This window comes from Pan troglodytes, chromosome 6 (genome assembly GCF_028858775.2).
Source record: "Pan troglodytes isolate AG18354 chromosome 6, NHGRI_mPanTro3-v2.0_pri, whole genome shotgun sequence".
In the NCBI taxonomy this organism is placed as follows: domain Eukaryota; kingdom Metazoa; phylum Chordata; class Mammalia; order Primates; family Hominidae; genus Pan; species Pan troglodytes.
In genome coordinates this window covers 143,890,756-143,917,419 of record NC_072404.2, presented here as the reverse complement: position 1 = coordinate 143,917,419, position 26,664 = coordinate 143,890,756, and the positions used below count along the sequence as shown (strand labels likewise).

The 26,664-nt window shown below is 44.9% G+C and overlaps 1 protein-coding gene across 2 annotated transcripts; it reads right to left on the bottom strand.

The window, feature by feature from the left end:
* METTL2B (methyltransferase 2B, tRNA N3-cytidine) lies at positions 1-26,664 on the bottom strand. Of its 2 annotated transcripts, XM_054656257.2 has the most exons (10): positions 26,520-26,664; positions 26,222-26,313; positions 23,884-24,239; positions 22,701-22,750; positions 15,244-15,304; positions 9,906-10,045; positions 5,717-5,823; positions 4,373-4,486; positions 2,890-2,955; positions 1-2,096 (listed from the first exon to the last, which is right to left on the bottom strand). In XM_054656257.2, exons 1-10 carry the CDS (start codon positions 26,627-26,629, stop codon positions 1,942-1,944), a joined length of 1,251 nt encoding a protein of 416 aa, XP_054512232.2. In that variant the 5' UTR covers positions 26,630-26,664; the 3' UTR covers positions 1-1,941. The 2 variants fall into 2 exon arrangements, with proteins under 2 accessions (XP_054512232.2, XP_009452432.2); XM_009454157.5 differs by lacking the exon at positions 4,373-4,486.

Here is a 26,664-nt window from a genome sequence, read left to right as displayed (position 1 = left end):
TTGTGATGAAGCAGTTCTGTATTTTGACCGTAGTGGTTACAAGCTACACATGTGATAAAATTGCCTAGAAGTGTAATACACACACACAAATGATTCATTTATAACTTGAAATGTGAATTAGTCCTATGGATTGTACCAATGTCAATTTTTTGGTTTTAATAATGTACTAGAATTATACATGAGGAGAGATGCACGGTGCATGAACAGAACCTTCCTATACATTTTGTGCAACTTCCTGCCAATCTCTAATTACTCTGAAATAAAAAAGATTTCTCTAAAGTTTTTGGGGTTTTATGTATTACTTATTATCGTAAAGTAATAATAATGATAACCAACACTTAGGTAGCATTTGCTAGGGCCAGGTATATCAGGGCATTTAACCCTCATAACAACCTGTTATGAGCTGAACTGTGTCCTCCCAAAATTCCTATGTTGAAGCCCTAATCTCCAGTACTTTAGTGTATTTGGAGATAGAAGCGTAAATCCAATAAAACTGGTATTCTTATGAGAGGAGATCAGGGCAAAGAATGAGAGAGCAAGTGAGTACGCACAGACAGGTATGCACACAGAGGGACTACAATATGAGGCCACAGGAAGGAGGCAGACATCTGCAAGCCAAGGAGGAAGGCCTCAGAAGAAACCAAACCTGCTGACACCTTGCTATTGCACTTCTAGCCTTCAGAACTATAAGAAAATAAATTTCTGTTGTTTAAGCCACACAGTCTGTGGTATCTGTTATGGTTGCCCTACCTTGTGAGGTAGCTGCTCTTATTACTCACTTATAGATGAGGAAAGCATAAGAGAAGATCAATAAACTCATTCAAGGTCACACAGTCATTAGGAAGCAAAGCCAAGATCTGAACCAAGCCTATCTGGTTCAAAAAAAGTACTTCTCACCATTAAGCCATACTTAGTCTGTAGGTGCTGTTATGACAGAATGCCTGGGACTGGGTAATTTTTTTTGAGACAGGGTCTCGCTCTGTCACCCAGGCTGGAGTGCAGTGTTCCAATCCTGGCTCACTGCAGTCTTGACCTCTGGGCTCAAGCAATCCTCCTGCCTCAGCCTCCCAAGTAGCTGGGATTACAGGCACATGCCACCACGTCTGGCTAATTTTTGTGTTTATGTAGAGACGGGGTTTCACCACTTTGCCCAGGCTGGTCTCGAACGGCTCAAGCAGTACGCTCGCCTCCACCTCCCAAAGTGCTGGGATTACAGGTGTGAGCCACCGCGCCTGGCGGAACTAAGATTAAAGACAAGACCACGATCAATTACTTAACAAGAACAACACATTTTGATGCTGTCTACAGGGTCGTTTTTTTTTTTTATCAGGAAAATATCTCATCTGATTCTTCCCAGCTTGCTTCCCCTACAACTTAATAAGCCCTTCACTAACCCCTGTATGTATTAACTGCAATTGCCTAGCCCGGCATTTACACTCTCAAAAGATTTAACGCAATTACAATCAAAAAACATTTGTCATATATAACACTTTTTCACATGGAAATAAATTGGTGGTTTAAGGTTTACAATTCCTTTGAATAAAATTTCAGTTATTAGTTACAAAATGCTAAGACAGATTGAGGTCTCAAAGAAAGAACTTGAGAAAATTATGTTTTAAAGGACTTCACAAATATGAAGCATAATTGTTAGAATCCTGATACAAAGTAACTTTTCCTAGGTTTAAGGTTCAAGTCTGAATTCTTGAATTGTCCAGCATCAACGAGACCTCATTTATATTCTTTTTATTTTATTATTACTTTCAGATACAGGGTCTCTCGCTCTTTTGCCCAGGCTGGACTCCTGGGCTCAATGGATCCTCCCTGCCTCAGCCTTCTGAGTGGCTGGGATTACAGGCATGCACCATGCCCGGTGCTACAAATTTTTTTTAAAAAAAGCTCGGAAACACAACGGGCTTGCATCGTGTTGGCAGCAGGTGCCTCTTAGCTGGTGCTGGACAGAAGGGGCTTGCAGTATTTGCACTGAATCCAAACCCGGTACATTGTCAGTTGCTTCCCTCGGTTCACCTGCAGTCGGTGGTCCACCAGGTTCTGAACTTTTTCCAGTCCAGCAGTGGTGAAAAGCATGTCCGGTTCCTCTAGTGTGGAAAATAAAAGATGTTTATGCATTTTCCCCTCAAGAAAAGGCATTTTTATCTACTAAGTCCTTGTTAAATGGGGCTCTGGGAAGTTGCTGTCGTGTTTTTTACATGGCCATTTGGTTATAAATGCAGTGGTGGCTTGGTAACAACAAGTTCATGTTTAGGTAGGGGAAGCCACTGTGTATAGGCCGCGGTTTTTTCTTTTTTAAAAACCTTTGGTTTATATTTGGCCTTTAGGCTCTATGAACACCTTAAAATTTATGCAAAAATATCTACGTATGTCAAAGCAATTGCTTTAGGAAAGAGGTTTCATCATCTTAACCAAAGGCTCAAAGAAGGTGACCCTAAAAAGGGCCCAGGAACAGAAGGCCCAAGTGAAGGATGAAGCCTGTGGATGCGCCAGTTGCAGAGGAGAGCAGTTCCCGGCACCCCTAGAACCCAGGGTTCACCCTGACCCGGGCACACCAAAGCACAACCCCGTGTAGAGGGTGAGACAGGCTGGACTGGAGGTGAGCCTTGCAGAGTGGGCAGGCTTCCCATTTTGGACAGTGGCAGACAGGGAGAGCAGAGCAGGACTGAAGGCATGGACAAGCCAGGGCTGCCTGGGGGCCCGAGTGGCTGGCTGCCATGGGTAGCCTAGCCCAGGGTGGAAGAGGGTGTGAGCAGCGGGGAACCGCAGGAAACAGCCTGCCTAAAAGGCAGGAGGGGCCAGATAGTTTTCCTTCTGAACGTGCCTTGAAGACCATCTGGTACTGGGGACTTTTAGCGTAAAAAGATGAGTGTTTCATACCTTGTGTGAAGAAGTAAACTCTGGTTCCATCACCTCTCACGTAGAAATTTCCAGATAGACACTGACCTGCAGAGTGATGTATTAAAAATCAGAGACACTTTAAAGTGTCTCTTTGACTTGCACTGCTAAGGAATGTTAACTGAGAGGCCAGTTTGTTGGGTGGAGAGCACTCCTGCCTCAGTGCTTCGGGAAGAGCAGCTCAACGGGAGTAAGTCACAATGTCAGAAAACATGAGGTTCCTAAGCACCCCACTCCAAAACTCTAGAATTATTTGATGAAAACAACTTGTTCACTCTCCCAACCCTATTAAACTAACAGCACAAACTTTTTATTTATTTATTTTTTTTGAGATGGAGTTTCGCTCTTGTTGCCTAGGCTGGGTGCAATGGCGTGACCTCAGATCACTGCAACCTCTGCCTCCCAGGTTCAAGTGATTCTCCTGCCTCAGCCTCCCAAGTAGCTGGGATTACAGGTTCCCACCACCACGCCCAGCTAATTTTTTGTATTTTTAGTAGAGACAGGGTTTCACCATGTTGGCTAGGCTGGTCTCAAACTCCTGACCTCAGGTGATCCACCCGCCTTGGCCTCCCAAAGTGCTGGGATTAAAGGCATGAGCCACCATGCCTGGCCTATTTTTTTTTTTTAATTAAGCAATATAGCTGAGTTTAAGGAAACTTGAGACAACCATTACCATTTTGGTGGTGACTGTCCTTTGCATGTCTCTTCACGTGTCTACAGAATCATAAATACAACTCAGATACTGTTTTGATCATGAACATGCTTTCCCTTCTGCTGCTAACCTCCCTGACCTCATCTCAGTTTACCAGCCTGGCACATACTTCTAGACCTTCCCGAATGCCCAAATCATCACACGTGTATACTTATTTCCCTGCAGATACTGGTATACGGGGATGGAGTTTAAAATACTCCCTTGTACATTGCTCTCCTCTCACTGAATACACAACAGAAATCCCTCCAAGTTCAGTGGTATGGGGTCCACCTCAGGTGACAAGCACGACATCTCCCTATCCAGAGGCATTCACTTTGTTTACGAAGTTTTGCTCCTGCATGTATTATGTGCTAGTTCTTGACTATATTCAAAAAAAGACTGGACTGAACAATAATTGGGTGCTTTAAAAAAGGCTGTAAGCTGGGAGCAGTGGCTCACGCCTGTAATCCCAGGACTTTGGGAGGCCGAGGTGGGTGGATCACCTGAGGTCAGGAGTTTGAGACCAGCCTGACCAACATGGTGAAACCCTGTCTCTACTAAAAATACAAAAAAATTAGCCAGGCGTGGTGGCACATGCCTGTAGTCTCGGCTACTCGGGAGGCTGAGGCAGGAGAATTGCTTGAACCCAAGAGACAGACGTTGCAGTGAGCCGAGATCGTGCCATTGCGCTTCAGCCTGGGAGACAGAGCGAGACTCCGTCTCAAAAAAAAAAAAAAAAAAAAGGCTGTTAATACTGGGCACAGTGGCTCACACCTGTAATTCCAGCATTTTGGGAGGCCAAGGTGGGTGGACCCAGGAGGCAGAGGTTGCAGTGAGCCGAGATCGCGCCATTGCACTCCAGCCTGGGCAACAAGGGCAAAACTCCATCTGAAAGAAAAAAGGCTGTAACAATTTCTTTTTCTACCAGTAATGAAGGAATGCACCTCTTTCTTTGAATTGGCCAGCAATAAGAAGTACTAACTCGTTATTTTTATTTCCTTGAAGTGTTGTTTACTGGCCATTTAGATACGTTCTTCTGTGAACTGACTAAACACTCCTCACCTGCTTTTTGGGTGGGTCACTGATCCTTATCAGTTTCATGACAGCTCCCTGAAGAGCAAAGATATTAAGTCTTTATCTATTATATGCACTGAAAATATTCCTTCTTACTCCGTCATTTGCCTTTTACATTTTTAATGGCATCTTTTGTCATGCCACATTTAAAATTATTTATGTCTTTCAAATGTCTTTTTTTTTTTTTTTGAGACAGAGTTTCACTCTTGTTGCCCAGGCTGGAGTGCAATGGTGCGATCTCGGCTCACTGCAAGCTCCGCCTCCTGGGTTCAAGCGATTCTCCTGCCTCAGCCTCCCGAGTAGCTGGGATTATAGGCATGTGCCACCATGCCCGGCTAATTTGTATTTTTAGTAGAGACAGGGTTTCTCCATGTTGGTCGGGCTGGTCTCGAACTCTTGACCTCAGGTGATCTGCCCGACTCGGCCTCCCAAAGTGTTGGAATTACAGGCATGAGCCACTGCGCCCGGCTGTCTTTCAAATGTCTTTCTAATAAAAGCTCTTCTAAAGGTAGCTGTCTTGCTTAAAAAGACCTCAATATCTAGATTATACAAGCCTCTTCAGTTTTCTTAAAAAATATACTACTCTGTCACATATTAAATGGCTTTATATAAGGAGTTCTAATTCTAGAGTTTCTATTCTGATGGCAGCACCATTTTTTGATTATAGTGGCCAAATACCTTTTTTTTTTTTTAAATTATACTTTAAGTTCTGGGGTACATGTGCAGAACATGCAGGTTTGTGACATATGTATACACGTGCCATGGAGGTTTGCTGCACCTATCTACCCGTCATCTACATTAGGTATTTCTGCTAATGCTCTCCCTCTCCCAGCCCCCCCACCTCCAGACAGGCCCCAGTGTGTGATGCCCTCCGCCCCGTGTCCATGTGTTCTCATTGTTCAACTCCCACTTATGAGTGAGAAAATATGGTGTTTGGTTTTCTGTTCTTGTGTTAGTTTGCTGAGAATGATGATTTCCAGCTTCATCCATGTCCCTGCAAAGGACATGATCTCTAGTGGTTAGGATTCAGCACTCTCAAAATACCTTTTTTAAACCGAAGCTGAGCCATGTCATAGCGGCCGTAATCTCGCAGAAGTACCATCCCCCCAGGTTTCAGAAGCCTGCTCAGCCTGTTGATAGCCTTCTGCATCCTGTGGAGCAGCAGGGAATGATAGTCAATCAGGTCTCCTTAAAGACAGCGTTCTCTTTCCCTGTAGCATATCCCAAAAAGCCAGTGGACTTCCTCAACTGACACACCAAGTCTGAGATCTAAGCTCCTCTACTCTTCAGTTAGAACTGAAGGACGTTAGCTGCCTGCTCACAGCTGTGGCCTCGATCCACTGCCTTCAGCCCGAAGAGGCCCAAGGACAGCCTGCTTCTGCCATAAGAAAGTTCTCTGCTCCCGGCCAGGTGCGGTGGCTCATGCTTGTAATACCACCATTTTGGGAGGCTGACGCAGGCGGATCAAATGAGGTCAGGAGTTTGAGACCAGTCTGGCCAAAATGGTGAAACCCCGTCTCTACTGAAAATACAAAAAGTAGCCAGGCGTGGTGGCGTGCGTCTATAATCCCAGACACTCAGGAGGCTGAGGCAGGAGAACTTCTGGAACCTGGGAGGTGGAGGTTGCAGTGAGCCAAGATTGCACCACTGCCCTCCGGCCTGGGCGGCAGAGTAACTGAGACTCCGTCTCCAAAGAACAAACAAACAAACAACAGTTCTCTGCTCTCCATCTGGCTCACTTCCCCACTGTCCTAGATAGCCATCTTTGCCCTGTGCTCCTGTGGCTAAGCCGAATCCTGAGCATCCAGTGGGTTCTGCTAGGTGACTTATCTGCCTGCACCATTAGACCTGAGCTCTTTCAATGTAGGGGCTGTATCTTTCTGTTTGTTAAATGAAGACTTGTCCTCAAGAACTTACAAGTTACATGGCAATACAATCAGTATGCAAATAAGTATAACAGACAGAGGGTTTTACATTTAGGTATGCGCTTTCCATATGCAGTGTTCTTCAAAAGTCTTGGTGCAGGTTGAAGCTTTCATAACTTCAGAAGTCTAAATGCTACAAAATTCACCAAAAAAAATTTCAAAGTCTATTTAAATTTTGCATAATGAATGTTTCCCACTTAAAAAAAACAAAAAACAGAAAAACGGCTAAGGCAGGCAGATCACCTGAGATCAGGAGTTCGAGACCAGCCAGGCCAACATGGTGAAACCCTGTCTCTACTAAAAATACAAAAAAATTAGCCAGGGATGGTGGCAGGCACCTGTAATCCCAGCTACTTGGGATGCTGAGGCAGGAGAATCGCTTGAACCCGGGAGGCAGAGATTGCAGTAAGCCAAGACCACATAGCACACACTCCAGCCTGGGCAACAAGAGCGAAACTCTGTCTCAGAAAACAAACAAACAAACAAACAAAGAAAAAGCAGCTGGGGTCCTGCTATGCTATGTTGCCCAGGCTGGACTCTTGGGCTCAAGTGATCCTCCTGCCTCAGTCTCCTAGGTAGCTGGGACTAAAAGTGTGTGCCACTGTGGCTGACTTGAATTTTAAATTTTAATAATTTGTTTTAGTCCATGTCAATTTTTAAAAAGTTTGTAGCATTGAAACTTCTAAGGTCATAGGTTTTTTTTGAGACAGGGTCTCACTCTGTCACCCAGGCTGCAGTGCAGTGGTGTGACCATAGCTCACTTCACTGCAGCCTCAAACTCCTGGGCTTAAGCCATACTCCTGCCTCAGCCTTCTGAGTAGCTGGGACTACAAATATGCACCTGGCTAATTTTTTTATTTTTATTTTTAGTAGAGACAGGGGTCTTGCTTTGTTGCCCAAGCTGGTCTTGAGCTCCTGGCTTCAAGCACTCCTTCCACCTCAGCCTCCCAAAGTGGTGGGATTATAGGTGTGAGCCACTGTGCCTGGTCAACCTCTGCAATTATTAAAGTTTAAAACCATGGTAGGCCTTTTGGGTTATCCTGCATATGCCTTTATTTCACACTCATCCTCTCAGGTTGGATGACTTCAGTACCCTTCTAGAGGAAGTGTGGCCTTCTAGAGGAAGGTCAATCACTCAAAGCTCCTATCCTGTGCAGCCAGCAAGGGGTCCTTGGACTCTGGGAGATAAACCAGGATCTCAATCACTGGTCCCTGCAGTCTCTAGTCATGTAATCTGGCTTCCTAACACCAGCTTACCTTGACCTTTAACACTAATTTACTTAATCATCTTTGCAGGACTCTGATGACACAGAATGAGGAGATGTTTGAAGTCTCTAATCTCATGATTTCATGGGTATAGTTTACCCTAACATTTGCCAACCCCCAGCCTGTCCAGACTCACTGCACTCTGGCAGTGACAAGGGCTTCCATGGAATTAGTCCATGGTATCTGAATCTCTTAGCCACCATCTGACTCTACTTCCTTGAGAAGATAGTTTTGGTCAGGTGCGGTGGCTCATGCCTGTAATCCCAGCACTTTGGGATGCCGAGGTGGGTGGATAACTTGAGGTCAGGAGCTCAAGATCAGCCTGGCCAACATGGTGAAACCCCATCTCTACTAAAAATACAAAAAATATTAGCCAGGTGTGGTGGTGCTTGTCTGAATCCCAGCTGCTCAGGAGGCTGAGGCAGGAGAATCGCTTTAACCTGGGAGGCAGAGCTTGCAGTGAGCCAAGATCTCACCACTGCACTCCAGCCTGGGCAACAGAGTGAGACTCCATCTCAGAAAAAAATAAAAAAAAGAGAGAAGGTAGTTTCATAGGACCACTGGTTACCTATGCATATGAAGTTTTAATGGTGTATTTTAGGATATAGCATTTGACTTTCCTTTAATCAGAATCTGATTTTATAGAATTCTGTATCACAGTTTTCTAAAACACTGTAAGCATCAGAGAACACCTTAGTTAAGGTTCAATGTAAATTTCGTGTTGCTAATAAGGTTGTTTTATTTAAAGCATTTAAAAGGCCAATAGGCTGGGCATGGTGGCTCATGCCTGTAATCCCAGCACTTTGGGAGGCCGTGGCAGGCGGATCATGAGGTCAGGAGTTCGAGACCAGCCTGGCCAACATGGTGAAACACCATCTCTACTAAAAAAAAAAAAATACAAAAATTAGCCAGGCATGGTGGCGTACACGTGTAATCCCAGCTGCTTGGGAGGCTGAGGCAGGAGAATTGGTTGAACCCGGGAGGTGGAGGTTGCAGTGAGCCAAGATCTCATCACTGCACCCCAGCCGGGGCAACAGAGCAAGACTCCGTCTTCAAAAAAAAGGCCAGCGTGGTGGCTCACACCTGTAATCCCAGCATTTTGTGAGGTGGAGGCAAGCAGATCACAAGGTGAGGAGTTAAGACCAGCCTGGCCAACATGGTGAAACCCCGTATCTACTAAAAATACAAAAATTAGCCGGGCATGGTGGCGGGTGCCTGTAATCCCAGCTACTCGGGTGGTTGAGGCAGGACAATTGTGTGAACTGGGGAGGCGGAGGTTGCAGTGAGCCTAGATCACGCCATTGCATTCCAGCCCGGGCAACAGGGAGAGACTCTGTCTCAAAAAAAATAAAATAAAATGAAAGGCCAATAATGAGACATTACCTGAAAGCTGTGACACCCACAGTTCACAGTTCTAAAACGGCATGTGATGAGATTATCAATAGGAATTTCCCCACATACTCATTAGAGACTGATTTCCCATTCTTTCCCAATGTTGAGCCACAACAAGGAAATGAAGAACCAACTACTGCAGAAGTTTCGAGGCCAGAACAGAAGTTGGACATCAAGACAAATTTAGGAAAATAGTTGAGATGCTCACATCACTACAAATGGTGTGGCTTCTTTGTGTCTATCAGAACATAAACAAAACTCTTTTTACTTCGAGCCCAACTCTAATATCAAGGTCCCTTGCCAGGCTGGGCATAGTGGCTCACACCTATAATCCCAGCACTTTGGGAGGCCAAGGTGGGAGGATTGCTTGAGCCCAGGAATTCAAGACCAGTCTGGGCAACATGGCAAAACCCCATCTCTGCTAAAACACAAAAATTAGCCAGGACTGGTGGCACGTGCCTGTGGTCCCACCTACTTGGGAAGCTGAGGAGGGAGGATCATTTAAGCTCAAGAGATTAAGGCTGCAGTGAGCCATGATCGTGCCACTGCACTCCAGCCTGGGCTGATGGAGCAAGACCCTATTTTAAAAAAAAGGTCCCTCACCAAAGCTTTCTTTTTGTGACACTACCAGCTAAGGGACCCAAACTTACTTGTCTGGAACAATTGCTGAAAGAACAAATATGAGAATGATAATATCAAGACTGCCCTTGGGCACTGGGTAACTCTTCTCTTCATCACACAGGTCGTGAACAAAGGCAAAACACCGAGAAGGATCATATTCTGAATTTGTCTGCAGACAGGTGGAAGAGACAAGTAAGTTAGAAAATATTAACATAGCCCAAAGAAAAGATTATCTTGTTTTAAATTTTAAATGTAACTGTTGCTACTTCACGAAGAGGGATCTATTTCTTTTTTCTTTATTTTCTTGAGGCAAAATCTCCCCATGTTGCCCAGGCTGGCCTCAAACTGTTGGGTTCAGGCGATAGGATCACTTGCCTCACCCTCCAGAGTAGGGGATATATTTCTAATCATTATATAGATTGGTGAAAAAGTAATTGCGGTTTTTGCTATTGAAAGTAATGGCAAGGATGTGGTGGCTCATGCCTGTAATCCCAGCACTTTGGGAGGCCAAGGCGGGAGGACCACCTGAGATCAGGAGTTCGAGAGCAGCCTGACCAACATGGAGAAACCCCTTCTCTACTAAAAATACAAAATTAGCTGGGTGTGGTGGCGCATGCCTATAATCCCAGCTACTTGGGAGGCTGAGGCAGGAGAATCACTTGAACCCAGGAGGCAGAGGTTGTAGTGAGCCGAGATTGTACCATTGCACTCCAGCCTGGGCAATAAGAGTGAAACTCCGTCTAAAAAAAGAAAAGAAAAAAAAAAAAAGTAATGGCAAAAACGACAATTACTTTTGCATCAATCTAATAGCATGTATTTCAGGGAGGACTCAAAGAGTAAAGATCAGGAATAATTGAAGGGAGACAGTGAGGAATCTAATAGTTGCGTTTAAAATAGAACATTCCTGACTCCCCTACTTTTATTCTTTATTCTTGTGTACTTTCTGTACTTCTCATGCATGAAGTCAGATCTAAGAATTGGAAAACGATCATGAAAATGAGTGACCAACAGGGAAAAAAAAAACATTCATAAGGAGAGAGACAGCACATACTTTAAATAAGCACGCAGTGGCTCACGCCTGTAATCCCAGCACTTTGGGAGGCCGAGGCACGCAGATCATGAGGTCAGGAGATGGAGACCATCCTAGCTAACATGGTGAAACCCCGTCTCCACTAAAAATACAAAAAATTAGCCGGGTGTGGTTGCAGGTGCCTGTAGTCCCAGCTACTCGGGAGGCTGAGGCAGGAGAATGGCGTGAACCTGGGAGGCGGAGCTTGCAGTGAGCCGAGATCGCACCACTGCACTCCAGCCTGGGCAACAGAGAGAGACTCCGTCTCAAAAACAAAAACAAACAAACAAACAAACAAACCAAAAGCACGATCTGCTAGGCACAGTGGCTCACGCCTAGAATCCCAGCACCCTGGGAGGCTGAGGCAAGAGGATCACTTGAGCCCAGGAGTTTGAGACCAGCTAGGCAACATAGTGAGACTTCATCTCTACAAAAAATAAAAAAATGCCGGGTGCATGCCTGTAATCCTAGCACTTTGGGAGGTCGAGGTGGGCGGATTACCTGAGGTCAGGAGTTCAAAACCAGCCTGGCCAACATGGTGAAACCCCGTCTCTACTAAAAATACAAAAAATTAGCTGGGTGCAGTGGCACCCGCCTATAATCCCAGCTACTCTGGAGGCTGAGGCAGGAGAATCACTTGAACCTGGGAGGCGGAGGTTGCAGCGAGCCGAGATCACGCCACTGCACTCCAGCCTGGGCGACAGAGCTAGACTCCGTCTCAAAAAAAAAAAAAAAAAATTAGCCAGGTGTGGTGGCATGTGCCTGTAGTCCCAGTTACACAGGAGGTGGGAGAATCACTTGAGCCCAGGAGATCAAGGCTGCAGTGAGCTTGATTGTACCACTGCACTCCAGCCTGAGTGACTGAGACCCTGTCTCAAAACAAACAACAAAGTACACGATTCAAAACAACTCCCAACTAGAAAATATTACACAAACCATAGAATTCTTCAGGAAAATCTATTTCTGTAGATGTAGAAAATTTACTTTGTTATCAAAAACTGAAGTAAAGATAGGCTTCAATATTCATTTGGTCTTTAACTGCATGAATAATTCTAAAAGCATGGCACTACCAATTCCTAATCTGCCCTAACAGCATTATACATAATTGTGACAGACCCTTTTTTTTTTTTTTTTTTTTTTGAGACAGAGTCTTGTTCTGTTGCCCAGGCTGGAGTGGTGCGATCTCAGCTCACTGCAACCTCTGCTTTCCCGGGTTCAAGCAATTCTCCTGCCTCAGCCTCCCCAGTAGCTGGGATTACAGGTGCATGCCACCACGTCCTGCTAGTTTTTGTATTTTTTTTTTTTTGAGATGGAGTTTCGCTCTTGTAGCCCAGGCTGGAGTGCAATGGCGTGATCTTGGCTCACTACAACCTCTGCCTCCCAGGTTCAAGCGATTCTCCTGCCTCAGCCTCCCGAGTAGCTGGGACTACAGGTACCTACCACCATACCTGGCTAATTTTTGTATTTAGTAGAGATGGAGTTTCACCATATTGGCCAGGCTGGTCTGGAACTCTTGACCTCAGATGATCTGCCCATCTTAGCCTCCCAAAGTGCTGGCCACCACGCCTGGCCAATTGTAACAGACACATTTTTTTTTTTTTTTTTTGAGATGGAGTCTTGCTCTGTCACCCAGGCTGGAGTGCAGTGGCACGATCTCGGCTCACTGCAACCTCCGCCTCCTGGGTTCAAGCGATTCTTCAGCCTCCCAAGTAGCTGGGACTACAGGTGCGTGCCACCATACCCAGCTAAATTTCATATTTTTAGTAGAGACGGGGTTTCATCATATTGGTCAGGCTGGTATCGAACTCCTGACCTCATGATCTGCTGGCCTTGGCCTCCCAAAGTGCTGGGATGACAGGTGTGAGCCACTGCGCCCAGCCATAACAGATACATTTTAAGGCATCTACCCTCAATGTCCATCTTCTCCAAATATGTGAGTTTGTTTCTCATTGGCCGAAGCTGATTCAAACAGGGCTGCTGTATTTATCAGCTAGGTTGTGTTAACTAGACTTTCCAGGGACTTCAGAACTGGGACATAATCATTTTAGTGAGGCACCATGAACCCCTGAACAGGGTGAGCTTGTAAGGGACTGGGAGGAGCAAGCACGTTGGGGCCACGTGCAAAACTAGGAAATACTGACTAGAGAAAACTGGTATGCAAAGACGGAAAAAACAAATGGGCCCTGGACAATGAGAGGTAAGATACCAGGAACTTGGGGCTGTATTTTGTGCCCTTAGGTTCTATGACATTCTACTTTATTGCTTTGAGTTTGTCTAGATGTTTCTGTTACTTGTAACTCAAAGAACCCCAATGGAATCATCTCATCAGGTTCGCCTGAGTCCAAAATTCAAGGCTACAGTGGGCTATGATTGTGTCACTCTACTTCAGCCTGTACAACACAGTGAGACCCTGTCTCAAAAAAAAAAAAAAAGTGAAGCCTGAAGATGTGACTGAATTGTTGCAATCTTGTTGCTTCTTCTTTTTTAGTCTTTTTTTCTTTCTTTCTTTCTTTCTTTCTTTCTTTCTTTCAACCAGCATCCTTATCTATAAGGAGTTGCTTCTTACGGTTGGGCAAAGAAAGTGGTTTATTGAGATCAAATCTACTCCAGAAAAGATGCTATGAACATTGTTTTGAAATGGCAAGAAAGGTTTTTTGTTTTGAAATGGCATCAAACTTAGTTGATAAAGCAGCAGCAGGGTTTGAGAGAATGGACTTCAATTTGAAAGAAGCTCTACTGTGGGCAAAATCCTATCAGCATCGCGTGCTACAGAGAAATCTTTCATGAAAGGAAGAGCCAATTGATATGGTAAACTTCATTGTTACCTTATTTTAAGAAATTGCCAGTCACTGCAGCCCTTAGCAACCACCACCCCAGCCCTTGGCAATCACCACCCTGATCAGTCAGCAGCCATCAATATCAAGGCAAGACCCTCCACTAGCAAAGATTACAACTTGCTGAAGGTTTAGATGATTATTAATATGTTTTAGCAATAAACTATTTTTTTTCTTTCTCTCTTTTTTTTTTGAGATGGAGTCTCACTCTGTCACCCAGACTGGAGTGCAGTGGCACGATCTTGGCTCACTGCAACCTTTGCCTCCCCAGTTCAAGCGATTCTCCTGCTTCAGCCTTTTGAGTAGCTGGGACTACAGGTGCCCACCACCGTGCCTGGATAATTTCTTGTATTTTTCTTTAGTAGAGATGGGGTTTCACCATGTTGCCTAGGCCAGTCTTGAACTCCTGATCTCAAGTGATCTGTCTGCCTCAGCCTCCCAAAGTGTTGGGATGACAGGCGTTAAGCCATTGTGGCCAACCAATAACATATTTTTATCTTTATTTTTATTTTTTTGAGATGGAGTCTCGCTCTGTTGTCTAGCTGGAGTGCAGTGGTGCAATCTCAGCTCACTGCAACCTCCGCCTCCTGAGTTCAAGTGATTCTCCTGCCTTAGCCTCCTGAGTAGCTGAAATTACAGGTATGCGCCATTTTTTGTATTTTTAGCCCGGCTAATTTTTTTGTATTTTTAGTAGAGACGGGGTTTCACTTGGTCAGGCTGGTCTTGAACTCCTGACCTCGTGATCCGCCCACCCCGGCCTCCCAAAGTGCTGGGATTACAGGCATGAGTCACCGCACCGGCATGCAATCGTATTTCATTAGTTTATGCAATTGTGTATTAAATTTAATAATTACAACACAAGTGTAAGCTATCATTCGAGACCAGCCTGGGCAACGTGGTGAAACTCTTCCTTTCACTTGAACACACAGAGGACACTGTAGAGTATGAAGTGGCCTAATTGCAATATTGTGTCTTAGAGAACAAGGAGACCTGAGGAGAGGGAGAGAAATGGAATGGCAGGTTGGTGGAGCAGTCACAACACATGCATTTATTAAGTTGCCCGTCTTACAAAGATGTGATTTGTGGAACCCCAAACCAAGTACAACAGTAACATCACACACTATAACATACATAATAGTAAAAAAGTCTGAAATATTCTGAGAATCACCAAAGCATGACACACAGACACTAAGTGAGCATATGGTGGTGGAGAAACGGCACTGGTAGGCTTGCTTGATGCAGGGTTGCCACAGACTTTCAATATATGAACAGATATGACATCTGTACAGTGTGATAAAGTGAACTGCAATAAAACAAGGTATGCTCGTTATCAGTAAATCTTTTACTTTTAGACCGTAAGAACACAGACCGTATAAGAACACAGCCAGAGACCTTGATTTTTAGGAGAACCTTTTCCCTTTAATCAGTGGAAATTACCAATAGGTAATTTCCCATCGTACTCACCTGGACCAGTTCTATAGCTGTGGAAGAAAAATCACAGCAATAAACAAAGAGTCCTGGGTCACTGAAATGGGCAGAAAAGACAGAACAATGAGACTACAAATCGAGCTATGTCTACTCTCATTCTTGTGTAGCACAGTTAAAATATCAAATGGGAAAAACTATCATTCATTCAAATAAACTGTATCTATTAGTCACAACATATTTCATTTTGGTTAAAATCCTTTTTGAATTATATCCTTTTGGAGGCTCTGTGGACATAGCTAATATGAAGTTTATAAAACAACCAGGGAGTTTCAAATCAATGTCTTCTCTTTTTTCACCTACAGAAATCCTACTTTTCCCTCAAATGAAGCCTTGCTTGATAGCACCACAAGAATTCTTTTTAATTCGCTGAGCCACCTTGGCACTTTCTCCACACCAGGAACACAACTGTACCTGTCTGTTGGCCCCCACCACATAGTGAGTGAGTGCTTTCACAGCAGCGATTACATCTTTAGCTTATTAGTTCACCAAACACTACTGAGAGCCCACTGTGCATTGTGTATTATCTTAGATGCTGAGGAGATAAAGATGAACAACACAAAATCCCTGTGCTTATTTTTCTTGGTATCCTCACTATCTAGCACAAGTCTCAGCACAAGGTAGCAACACAAAAAATGTTGATTTTAAAACCATCAAAATTGCTTCCAATTATGAAGCACATTATATATTTATTCTGAAGGCATCAAAATACAAAACAATTTGTAATGCCAGAATTCTTTTTGTTAGTACAGGTCTAAATAAAAATGGGAGAGGAGGAAGGCTGTATGCTTGCGTTTTAGAAACAACAGCCCAGAGCTCTTCTGCACTGTTGGGCTCATTATTTGAGTGAGACGCTGGGATTTTGGGGAGTATGCAATACCTCCAGCCTCTCAAAGGCATGGGCTCTGCTTCCTGCTGAACTGTTGACCTTTGGAGCAGACAACTTCTGGGAGGTATAATCAAGACTAAAAACCTGGGGAACTGCAGCATTTGCTATGGTAATCACTAGCTACCTGTGGCTACTTAAATTAAAAATTCAGTTTCTCAGTCCCATTAGATACGTTTCACACGTGGCTAGTGCCCACCATAAGGGAGAGTGAAGATGCAAACATTTCCATCACTGCACAAAGTTCTATTCCACAGCACTGCTCCGAAAGCAGGGTCCATGCCTGTCCTGTTCTCGAATCAGCCAGGCAGCTGCATCTGCCGAGTACCCATTAAGGTCACGGGCTAAGTTCTATCAGACTCAGCTTCTGCTTTCTAAAAGACTCATTGCAGTCTTTGCCTCCTGGGTTCAAGTGATCCTCCTACCTCAGCCCCCCAAGTAGCTCGGATTACAGGTGCGCACCACCATACCCAGCTAATTTTTGTATTTTTAGTAGAGACGGGGTTTCACCATGTTGGCCAGGCTAGTCTCAAACTCCTGACCTCAGGCGATCCACCTGCCTCGGCCTCCCAAGGTGCTGGAATTTCAGGGGTGAGCCACCGCGCCTGGCAAGTGTTGTTTTCTTCATGTCTTTTTTTTTTTTTTTTTGTGAGACACGAGGTCTCGGCTGTGTCACCCACGCTGGAGTACAGTGGGGCAATCTCAGCTCACTGCAGCCTCTGCCTCCCAGGTTGAAGTGATTCTCCCACCTCAGCCTCCTGAGTAGCTGGGACTACAGGTGCCCACCACCATGCCTTGTTAATTTTTGTATTTTTAGGAGAGACAGGGTTTCACCATGTTGACTAGGTTGGTCTTGAACTCCTGACCTTAAGTAATCTGCCCACCTTGGCTTCCCAAAGTGTTCAGATTACAGGCATGAGCCACCGTGCCTGGCCTCTTTGTGCTTTTCTTTTTTTTTTGAGACGGAGTTTTGCTTTTGTCACCCAGGCTGGAGTGCAATAGCGTGGTCTTGGCTCACTGCAACCTCCACTCCTGGGTCCAAGCCATTTTCCTGCCTTAGCTTCCTGAGTAGCTGGGATTACAGGCGCCCACCACCACGCCTGGTTAATTTTTGTATTTTTAGTAAAGATGGGGTTTCGCCATGTTGGCCAGGCTGGGCTCGAACTCCTGACCTCAGGTGATCTGCCCACCTTGGCCTCTCAAACTGCTGGGATTACAAAAGTGAGCCACCATGCCCGGCCTGTGCTTTTCTTTAAGTTTTCTACAGGTCATATAGTTGTCCCTTGGTATCCAGCTCAAGTCTCTTACACAATGGTGTCGGGTGTAGCATTTGCATACAACCCACACACATCCTCCTGCATACATTAAATCATCTATAACGCCTAATATAAATGCTATGTAAACAGTTATAGTTTTAAAAATTGTTGTTTTATTGATTTTTGAGACAGGGTCTTGCTCTGTCACCTGGAGTACAGTGGTGTGATCATGGCTCACTGCAGCCCCAACCAATCCTCTGGCCTCAGCCTCCAAAGTAGCTGAGACTACACGTGCATGCCAGCATGCTTGGCAATTTTTTTTCTTTTTTTTGAGACGGAGTCTCACTCTGTCGCCCAGGCTGGAGTGCAGTGGTGCGATCTCCGCTCACTGCAAGCTCCGCCTCCCGGGTTCATGCCATTCTCCTGCCTCAGCCTCCGGAGTAGCTGGGACTACAGGTGCCTGCCACCACGACCGGCTAATTTTTTTTTGTATTTTGAGTGGAGACGGGGTTTCACTGTGTTAGCCAGGATGGTCTCCATCTCCTGACCTTGTGATCTGCCCGTCTCGGCCTCCCAAAGTGCTGGGATTACAGGCATGAGCCGCAGCACCAGGCGGCTAATTTTTTTGTAGAGACGGGGTCTCACTATGTTGCTCAGGCTCGTCTTGAACTCCTGGGCTCAGGTGATCCTATCTCCTTGGCCTTCCAAAGTGCTGGGATTATAGGCATGGGCCACTGCGCCTGGCCTATACTATTTATTTTCAATCCATGGTTGCTTGAATCCTCGGATGCAGAAAAGGTGAATATGAAGGGCTAAGAGTATTATTTTTAAAATCAGAGTCCTTAATTGGGCTCTGAGGATAGAACTGTATTTCAAAATAATTGGTTTTCTCTATTTTACTTCATATACTTAAAATTAGCCCAAGATAAATCTATATAGAGATTTGTGCATTTGTAGAGTAGTGGTTGCTTAGGGCTAGAGATTGGGGGAAATTGGGAAATGGGGAGTGACTGCTAATGGGTATAGGGCTTCTTTTTGGGGTGATGAAAATGTCCTGAAGTTGACTGCAGTGATGGCTGCACAACTCTGTGAATTAACTTAAAACCACTGTATTACGGCCGGGTGCGGTGGCTCACGCCTGTAATCCCAGCACTTTGGCAGGCCGAGGCAGGCAGATCACGAGGTCAGGAGTTCGAGACCAGCCTGGCCAACACAGTGAATCCTAAAAATACAAAAATTAGCTGGGTGTGGTGGTGGGCGCTTGTAATTCCAGCTACTCAGGAGGCTGAGGCAGGAGAATCGCTTGAAACTGGGAGGCAGAGGTTGCAGTGAGCCAAGATCGTGCCACTGCACTCCAGCCCGGGCGACAGGGCAAGATGCCATCTCAAAACCAAACCAAAACAAAACAAAAAACCAACCAAACAAAAAAACCACTGTATTACACACTTTATATCTCAATAAAGCTGTTACATATAAAAAGAAAACAAATGAAAAATACATTAGCCTGAGAAATGATCCTAAGTCTTTATCAGATACATTAAAAAAATATTAAGAACCCTGGCCTGGGCAACATGGCAAAACCCCATTTCTACAAAAAAGACAAAAATTAGCAGGGGTGGTGGCACACGCCTGTTGTCCCAGCTACTTGGGAGGCTGAGGTGGGAGGATCACCTGAACCCTGGAAGGTTGAAGCTACAGTGAGCTGTGATGGCACCACTGCATTCCAGCTTGGGTGACAGAAATCCTGTCTCAAAAAAAAAAAAAAAAAAAAAAGGATCCAGGCAATAGGGTAACTCAAGAAACATAAAAAGGCTGTAAAGACTGCAGAGTGGGCTGGGCATGGTGGCTCATGCCTGTAATCCCAGCACTTTGGGAGGCCGAGGTGGGTGGATCACCTGAGGTCAGGAGTTCGAGACCCGCCTGGCCAACATGGTGAAAGCTCATCTCTACTAAAAAGTACAAAAATTAGCCGGGTACAGTGGCACACACCTGTAATCCCAGCACTTTGGGAGGCTGAGGCGGGTGGATCACCTGAAGTCGGGAGTTCGAGACCAGCCTGACCAACATGGAGAAACCCCGTCTCTACTAAAAATATAAAATTAGCTGGGTATGGTGGCGCATGCCTGTAATCCCAGCTACTTGGGAGGCTGAGGCAGGAGAATCACTTGATCCCAGGAGGCAGAGGTTGCGGTGAGCCAAGATCGCACCACTGCACTCCAGCCTGGGCAACAAGAGCAAAACTCCGTCTCAATCAACCAATCAATCAATCAATAATACAAAAATTAGCTGGGTGTGGTGGTGGGCACCTGTAATCCCAACTACTCGGGAGGCTGAGGCAGGATAATTGCTTGAACCTGGGAGGCGGAGGTTGCAGCTAGCCGAAATCGAATCACTGCACTCCAGCCTGGGTGACAGAGTGAGACTGTCTCGAAAAAGACTTCAGAGTGAGGCAGCTGGATGATAACAACTAGGGAAGTTTTCTAGATGCTTCTGATCTGAATGTGAGGAAGGAAGGAAACAGAGTAGTAGAAACAAAGGACATTTTGGAAAGGTACGGAGTCAGGGGAAGACATGCAAGGTGTGACCAGTGCACTGAGGGATAAGAGGACATACTTTATAGGGCACACTCTTGTAGAGGACTTTGAAAACTATGCCCAACAATTTAAACCTGATTCACAGGCAGTAGAAAACATGCCAATTCTAAGCCAGTGAATTACATGAACAAGTGGGTTCTAGTAAGATACTGAACACAGTGATCTTATTTAAATGGCATAAAGAGGCTGTGGCAAAGATGCCATCTACATTCAGTTTTACATTCATTGATGATATTGATGATTAATGGCCATAACTTGAAGCTAAGTCAATCTCCCATTTGAGGTGGGTTCCTCAGACTGTAACTTCAAGAGTAGAACAATCTCTTTTCTTCAGTGTTAGTACTAGGACTTGCCATTTTCTTAGAAATTTCTGAGAACAAATTGTAGAAATATTTAAATGTATATTAGTAATGAGGCTAATGTTTTACTTAATCCTGTTAATGAATACTGTGGGCTAAATTGGCAAAGTATATATTATATGAAACCTTTGAGAAACAGTGGATTCCAGTAATGAATACAGAACTGGAATGTCATTTCCACAAGGGGTTTAAAAACAGCTATAGGGCCGGGAGCCATGGCTCACGCCTGTAATCCCAGCACTTTGGGAGGCTGAGGTGGGTGGATCACTTGAGGTCAGGAGTTCGAGACCAGCCTAGCCGACATGGCGAAACCCCATCTCTACTAAAAATACAAAAATTAGCTGGGCATTGTGGCGCATGCCTGTAATCCCGGGTATCTGGGAGGCTGAGGCAGGAGAATCGCTTGAAACCAGGAGGCAGAGGTTGCAGTGAGCCAAGATTATGCCACTGCACTCCAGCCTGGGCAACAGAGCAAGACTCCGTCTCAAACAAAACAAAACAGGTATGGTATAATAAATATATTTGGTGTTGGTCTTTGTGGTTCCAGGCACAGAGTTCCAAAAACCTTAAGAATTTCCTCAGCAGGCTGGGCGCGGCAGCTCACACATATAATCCCAGCACTTTGGGAGGCCGAGGCAGGTAGATCACCTGAGGTCAGGAGTCTGAGACCAGCCTGGCCAATGTGGTGAAACCCCGTCTCTACTAAAAATATAAAAATTAGTTGTGTGTGGTGGCATGCACCCTTAATCCCAGCTACTAGGGAGGCTGAGGCAGGTGAATCACTTGAACCCGGAAGGCGGAGGTTGCAATGAGTCGAGATTGTGCCACTGTACTCCAACCTGGGAGATGAAGCAAGACTCTGTATCTTTTGTTATTCATGATGAACTCCCTCAGGACCACACTGAATTTATGTTAATGAGATGACCTGGGGTGGGGCCAACACTAGTAAGGGCAAACTGATTGGAACTTTCAGCTTCACCCACCAATGTCCTGAATAGAAATGCAGATTATGTTGTATGAAAACTATTTTCTTCTTCTCCTTTTAAAATTAATTTTCCCATAAGTCTGTGTCCTAGCTGTATAAAAACTCTTGAGGCTGGGAACGGTGACTTATGCATGTAATTCCAGCACTTTGGGAGGCCGAGGCAAGAGGATCACTTGAGCCAGGAGTTTGAGACCAGTCTGGGAAACAAAGTGAGACCCTGTCTCTACAAAAAATAAACAAAAATTAGCTGGGTATGGTGGCATGTGTCTGTAGTCCCAGCTACTTGGGAGGCTGAGGTGAGACGATTGCTTGAGCCTAGGAGTTTGAGCCTGCAGTGTGCTATGGGCACACCACTGTGCTCTAGTCGGGATGACAGAACAAGAGCTTGTCTCAAAACTAAAAAAAACCCCTTGATGAGCTTCCAGGTTGGCGAACACATCCGTGTGCTAGGAGAACACTGCACTGAGCTCCTCAGGGTCAAAGCTCCTGAGCATGAGATCCTCTGAACCCCACTCTAATTACTTCTTCAGCTGGCTGTTAATCTGTATCCTTCATAACAAACACATAAATGTAAGTAAAGTGTTTCCCTGAGTTCTGTGAGCCATTCTAGGAAATTATTGAACTGGAGACAGGGCTCCCCTGATTTACAGCCTGTAGGGCAGAAACACGGAGGGCCAGATTCACAACTGGCATCTGAAGTGGGGGGCAGTCTTCTGGGACCGAACCCTTAACTTGTGGGATCTGATACCAACTCCAAGTAGACAGTGTCAGAATTGAATTGTAGGACACCCAGCTGTTGTTGAATTGGTCAGTGTTGGCAAAAACCCCGCACATTTGGTGTCAGAAGTGTTCTGCTTAAGTACACAAAACCAGTGTGTTTTCATCAGAACAGGAGATATCTTCATGTATGATAGCTTTCTCAACTCTACCATGGGGGTAATGACAACTCAGCCACTGACTGTTCTTCAGAGATCATGAGAATGGAAAAGTTGAACACATTTGTTCCTTAGAAGAAGAAGAAGGCACTAAACGTTAACACTAGCAAGTTTTAAGTCTAATTTTCCAAATGACAAAGATAATCAAATTAAAACAATCCATAAATGAACAATGTAGAAATCTGAATCTGACATAATCCATATTTTCCAATAACCATTATTGATAGTTTGATGCAGCAAGTTTTGAAAAAACCTTTACTTTTTTTTCTTGCTACATTGCCCTGGCTGGTCTCACACTCCTGGCTTCAAGCAATCCTGCTTTGGCCTCCCAAAGTGCTGGGATTACTGTCGTGAAGCAATGCGCCCAGCCAACCTTCACTTTTATCTTCTTTGCTATCATAAACTTTTACAACATACTTACTTGTTCGTTTGTAAAATTGGAAAGACTGTGTTTCCCACACCACAGCCAACCTGCAGACAGAAATGAACTATTAATCACAGAACTTTCCAGAGTTAATTCCCTAAAGCTAGAAAAGCTAGAAAAATAATAATCAACAAGAATCTGGCCTAACTGTATTAGGGAAGGTGTAGTGTCTAGAGCTAAACAGTACCCATGACATTTGTTGATTTTGATGTTGACTTCAGGAACCCTTAAAAGACAAGAGCATGGGTTTTTATTAGCAGAAACGAGGTGGTCTAGAAAAAAGGGCAAGGATTGCTTTTATCTTTTGAGTTCTAGCAAATTGTCCTGTAGATGAAGTATTTTCTTACTAAGCTTATATTATTATTGTGAAAATATTTGTAATAGACTGTGCTGAAAAATGTATGAAAAGGGGAGCTTGACAACCTTGTCCTAAACACAGTGCTGCGTGGTAATGAAGACAGCAACTATTTATTAAGGGCTTAACTATGTGCCAGATGCTGTTCTTAGCCCTTTTACATACATTATCTCCATCCTCATAAGTATAAGGTGCAGAGGCAGCAGTCTCACTGCTCAGAGAGGGTAAGGATATTGTCTAAGATCACACCATAGGACTCAATCCCAAGGCTAACCAGTTCCAGAACCAGCTTCCAGTAACGTGCGCAGTCCCCATTTATGAATTTACATTATACCAATCTAGACATTTTTCCAGGTCTAGACTCTGCAACACCATCCAAATGCAGAGGAAGAGAATTATCCCAGGCCTAAGAAACAGGCACCATCCTAACTACCCTCTCCATTCCTGTAACTGTATTAGAAGAGAAGCAACAATTTCTTCTGATCTGGGACTTTTTTCCAGAGTTATAGCATGATCATGTTGAGCTCTTTCACCTGTATGATACAGTGTCATGTGACAGGTACAGCATGATGCTATTAATACAATTTTTGGAAGTGACATGCTATTCCTGTGTGATCTTTGTCTGTGATGACCACCAGATATCTGGTCTGCACTGAGGGCATTTTATCAGTTCAAAAATGGAGGTGATTCCAGGCTAATATAAGGGTCAAGTCTAGTCAGCATCATCCAATATAAGTTACTTTTATTGTCAGCCTCTCTATGCTACCTCATGTGCACAAATATAATAGCTTCACATATCCCACTACCAAGACAATAAAAGGTTACCTCCAGTATTCGGTAGGTGGCTGAGGATCCAGGAAACTCATCAGCACAAATTTCCAGGTCACTAATTTTCTGCGTTACATTCTCCTCCACAGGAGGTGTCTGTGTTTTATGTTCAAGGCTCTTCAAAGAACACTTGTGCTGTTCTTCCATTATTAAACCAGGTCCATCCTCATTGTTTCTACATTCACATACTTCACTCTTGTTTTCCAAGAACCAATCCTTCAAATGATTTTGATTTTGGCTAGGTGCCAGCTCAGGGAATTCGGTAAAAAGCCAATGTCTATCCTTGAAAAACCCATTTTCGTGGATTTTGTAGAAGTCATTCCAGTATTTGTGGGCATTGATCTCATAATCAACTGTAAATATTTAAGAAAAAATTTTAAGAACCAGCTCTCAAATATTTTATTTATATCTAATGTCAATTATCCTGCTTTACCAAATGTCACTTTAATACTAAAATTATCCTCAGGTAGAGCCACAGTCCCAGAACTGAAGGCATTTCTGAGGTCATTTAGTCCTGCCATCTGGCATTATACCCAAATGCCCCATCCGTCATTATAGGAGAGTCTAAATTCTGTTTGAACAATCAACCAGAGAACTTACTATCTATCAAGTGTCCTCCTACATCTTTGGATGACTTTTTTTTCTTTTTGAGACAGAGTCTCGCTCTGTCACCCAGGCTGGAGTGCCGGGGCGCAATCTTGGCTCACCACAAGCTCCACCTCCCGGGTTCACGCCATTCTCCTGCCTCATCCTACTGAGTAGCTGGGACTACAGGTGCCCACCACCATGCCCGGCTAATTTTTTGTATTTTTTAGTACAGACGGGGTTTCACCGTGTTAGCCAGGATGGTCTCAATCTCCTGACCTCGTGATCCACCCGCCTCAGCCTCTCAAAGTGCTGGGATTACAGGCATGAGTCATCGCGCCCAGCCAGATGACTTTTAACTATTAAAAAATCCTAGAAGTAGCCAGGTGCAGTGGCTCATGCCTGTAATCCCAGCACTTTGGGAGGCTAAGATGGGTGGATCACGAGGTCAGGAGATTGAGACCATCCTGGCCAGCATGGTGAAACCCCATCTGTACCAAAATACAAAAAATTAGCCAGGCATGGTGGTGCACACCTGTAGTCCCAGCTACTCGGGAGGCTGAGGCAGGGGAATCGCTTGAACCAGGGAGGAGGAGATTGCAGTGAGCTGAGATCGCGCCACTGCACTCCAGCCTGGTGACAGAGCGAGACTCTGCCTCCAAAAAAAAAAAGTATGGACAGTTTAAATGAAGGCTGTTTTTAAGGTGATCATGACAGTCCCAGATTTCAGTTTACTGCTCTTGCCAATTCAGGGGGCCTTGACTAGTGTAGTAGAAAGAATAAAAACCTAACAAATTGAGCAGGACAGTGACAATGGAAGTTGGAATCCACTAAGAAGTGTGTTAACAACTCACAACTCACCTGCTGAATCAACCAAGACTCCCTAAGAAACAGGATTTTAGTTCCACTACTGCTACTACTGACTGCTTACCTCTGGGAAAAGCACTTAATGTCCTGTGGTCCAAGTGTCTTTAACTATAAAAAGAGAATATTGAACCACATGATTTTCAAAAACCCTTTCCACTATTAACTTGCTTTGATCTAGTTGCTGTCAGACTATGCAGGGTGAATGTTTTGTAACTGGAACCTTTTTGTTGTACAGAACTCTTTCAGCAGGTACTAAATTTGTAGTGCTATCTTCAATTGTCTGGAACAATCAGTCCTAGTTTTACTATCTAGGGATATTTTGCAGTGATATCATCAACCTCTCAAGCAGGGGCCTCCTTTTCTTTGGCCAGACTTATCTCCACTCTGCTGCATCCACCTTTCCTTGACTGAAGCCCTAAATTCTCATAACCATCACACAAGTAATAGACACACAGTCACCAGTCATTAGCCCCCCTCCCAACAATATTTAGAATCTAATCACTTAAATGAAGCTTCAATGGAAACATCTCCTCATGGAAAATGCAAATCATGTAAAAAGTACAGGTTCTAAGATGATCGCGTGACCACACAGTTGCCATTGGCTAGCCATATCAACGTGGATCTACTCAACATAATTAAAGACAAAATTACCCTCCTCCAAAGTAAAACTGTATATTAAAAAAACCCTCTACGACTTAAGATTTTGTTACAATGCAGCCCTTTTCCCTCCTTGCTCATCCCCTCCCTGTCCTGCTCTACTCCTGAGATCCGCATCAGGCCAGGAATAAAGGATGTGGGCGGCCGCGGTTCCCTGGCCTCTCCGGGAGGGCGCGTTCGGCAGTACGCTGGCTGTTGATACCAACGAGAGCCCATTTAAGCGCACCTTGTTTCTCCTGGCACACCCGCTGGATACTGTTCTCCTGGACTTTTCTCTCCGCCGCCGCGGCTTGCTCTTCCGACCACTCCACATTGTCCCTGAGAAAATCAAACGGGCAGCTTAGGGGCCTCACGTCCTGGCTGCGAGCAGGGTGAGTCGCTGGCCTAGGAGTTTCTCTCCCCTTGGAGAGTGCCTCGGGTAGGGCAGCTTGACTCGTGGCCTGCGGTCAGGGGCTTTTCGGAATGCTCCGAGGCGGCGGGACAGAGGGCCAGCGACAGGCCGGGCGAGGGGGCAGGGTGATTACCAGGCATTGTGGTGGAAGACGCGCGCCGGATCGCTCAGGAACCGGCTTCCGAACTGCTGCCTCTTATCGGCGAGGACTGCAGGTGCACCTTCAGGGTAGGAGCCGGCCATCACACCGGAGCCGGAAACACTTCACTTTCCGTAAC

What these genes read in the sequence shown, in the direction of transcription:
- METTL2B (XM_054656257.2), bottom strand. Translation starts at nt 26,629, where the DNA reads ATGGCCGGCTCCTACCCTGAAGGTGCACCTGCAGTCCTCGCCGATAAG. An exon ending in GTCTTCCACCACAATGCCTG is followed by an intron (nt 26,314 to 26,519) that starts GTAATCACCCTG and finishes TGATTTTCTCAG; the next exon opens with GGACAATGTGGAGTGGTCGG. An exon ending in TCAGCTTCGGTTTAAAAAAG is followed by an intron (nt 4,487 to 5,716) that starts GTATTTTGAGAG and finishes TTTTTCTTTCAG; the next exon opens with ATGGAGTTTTGCCCTTGTTG.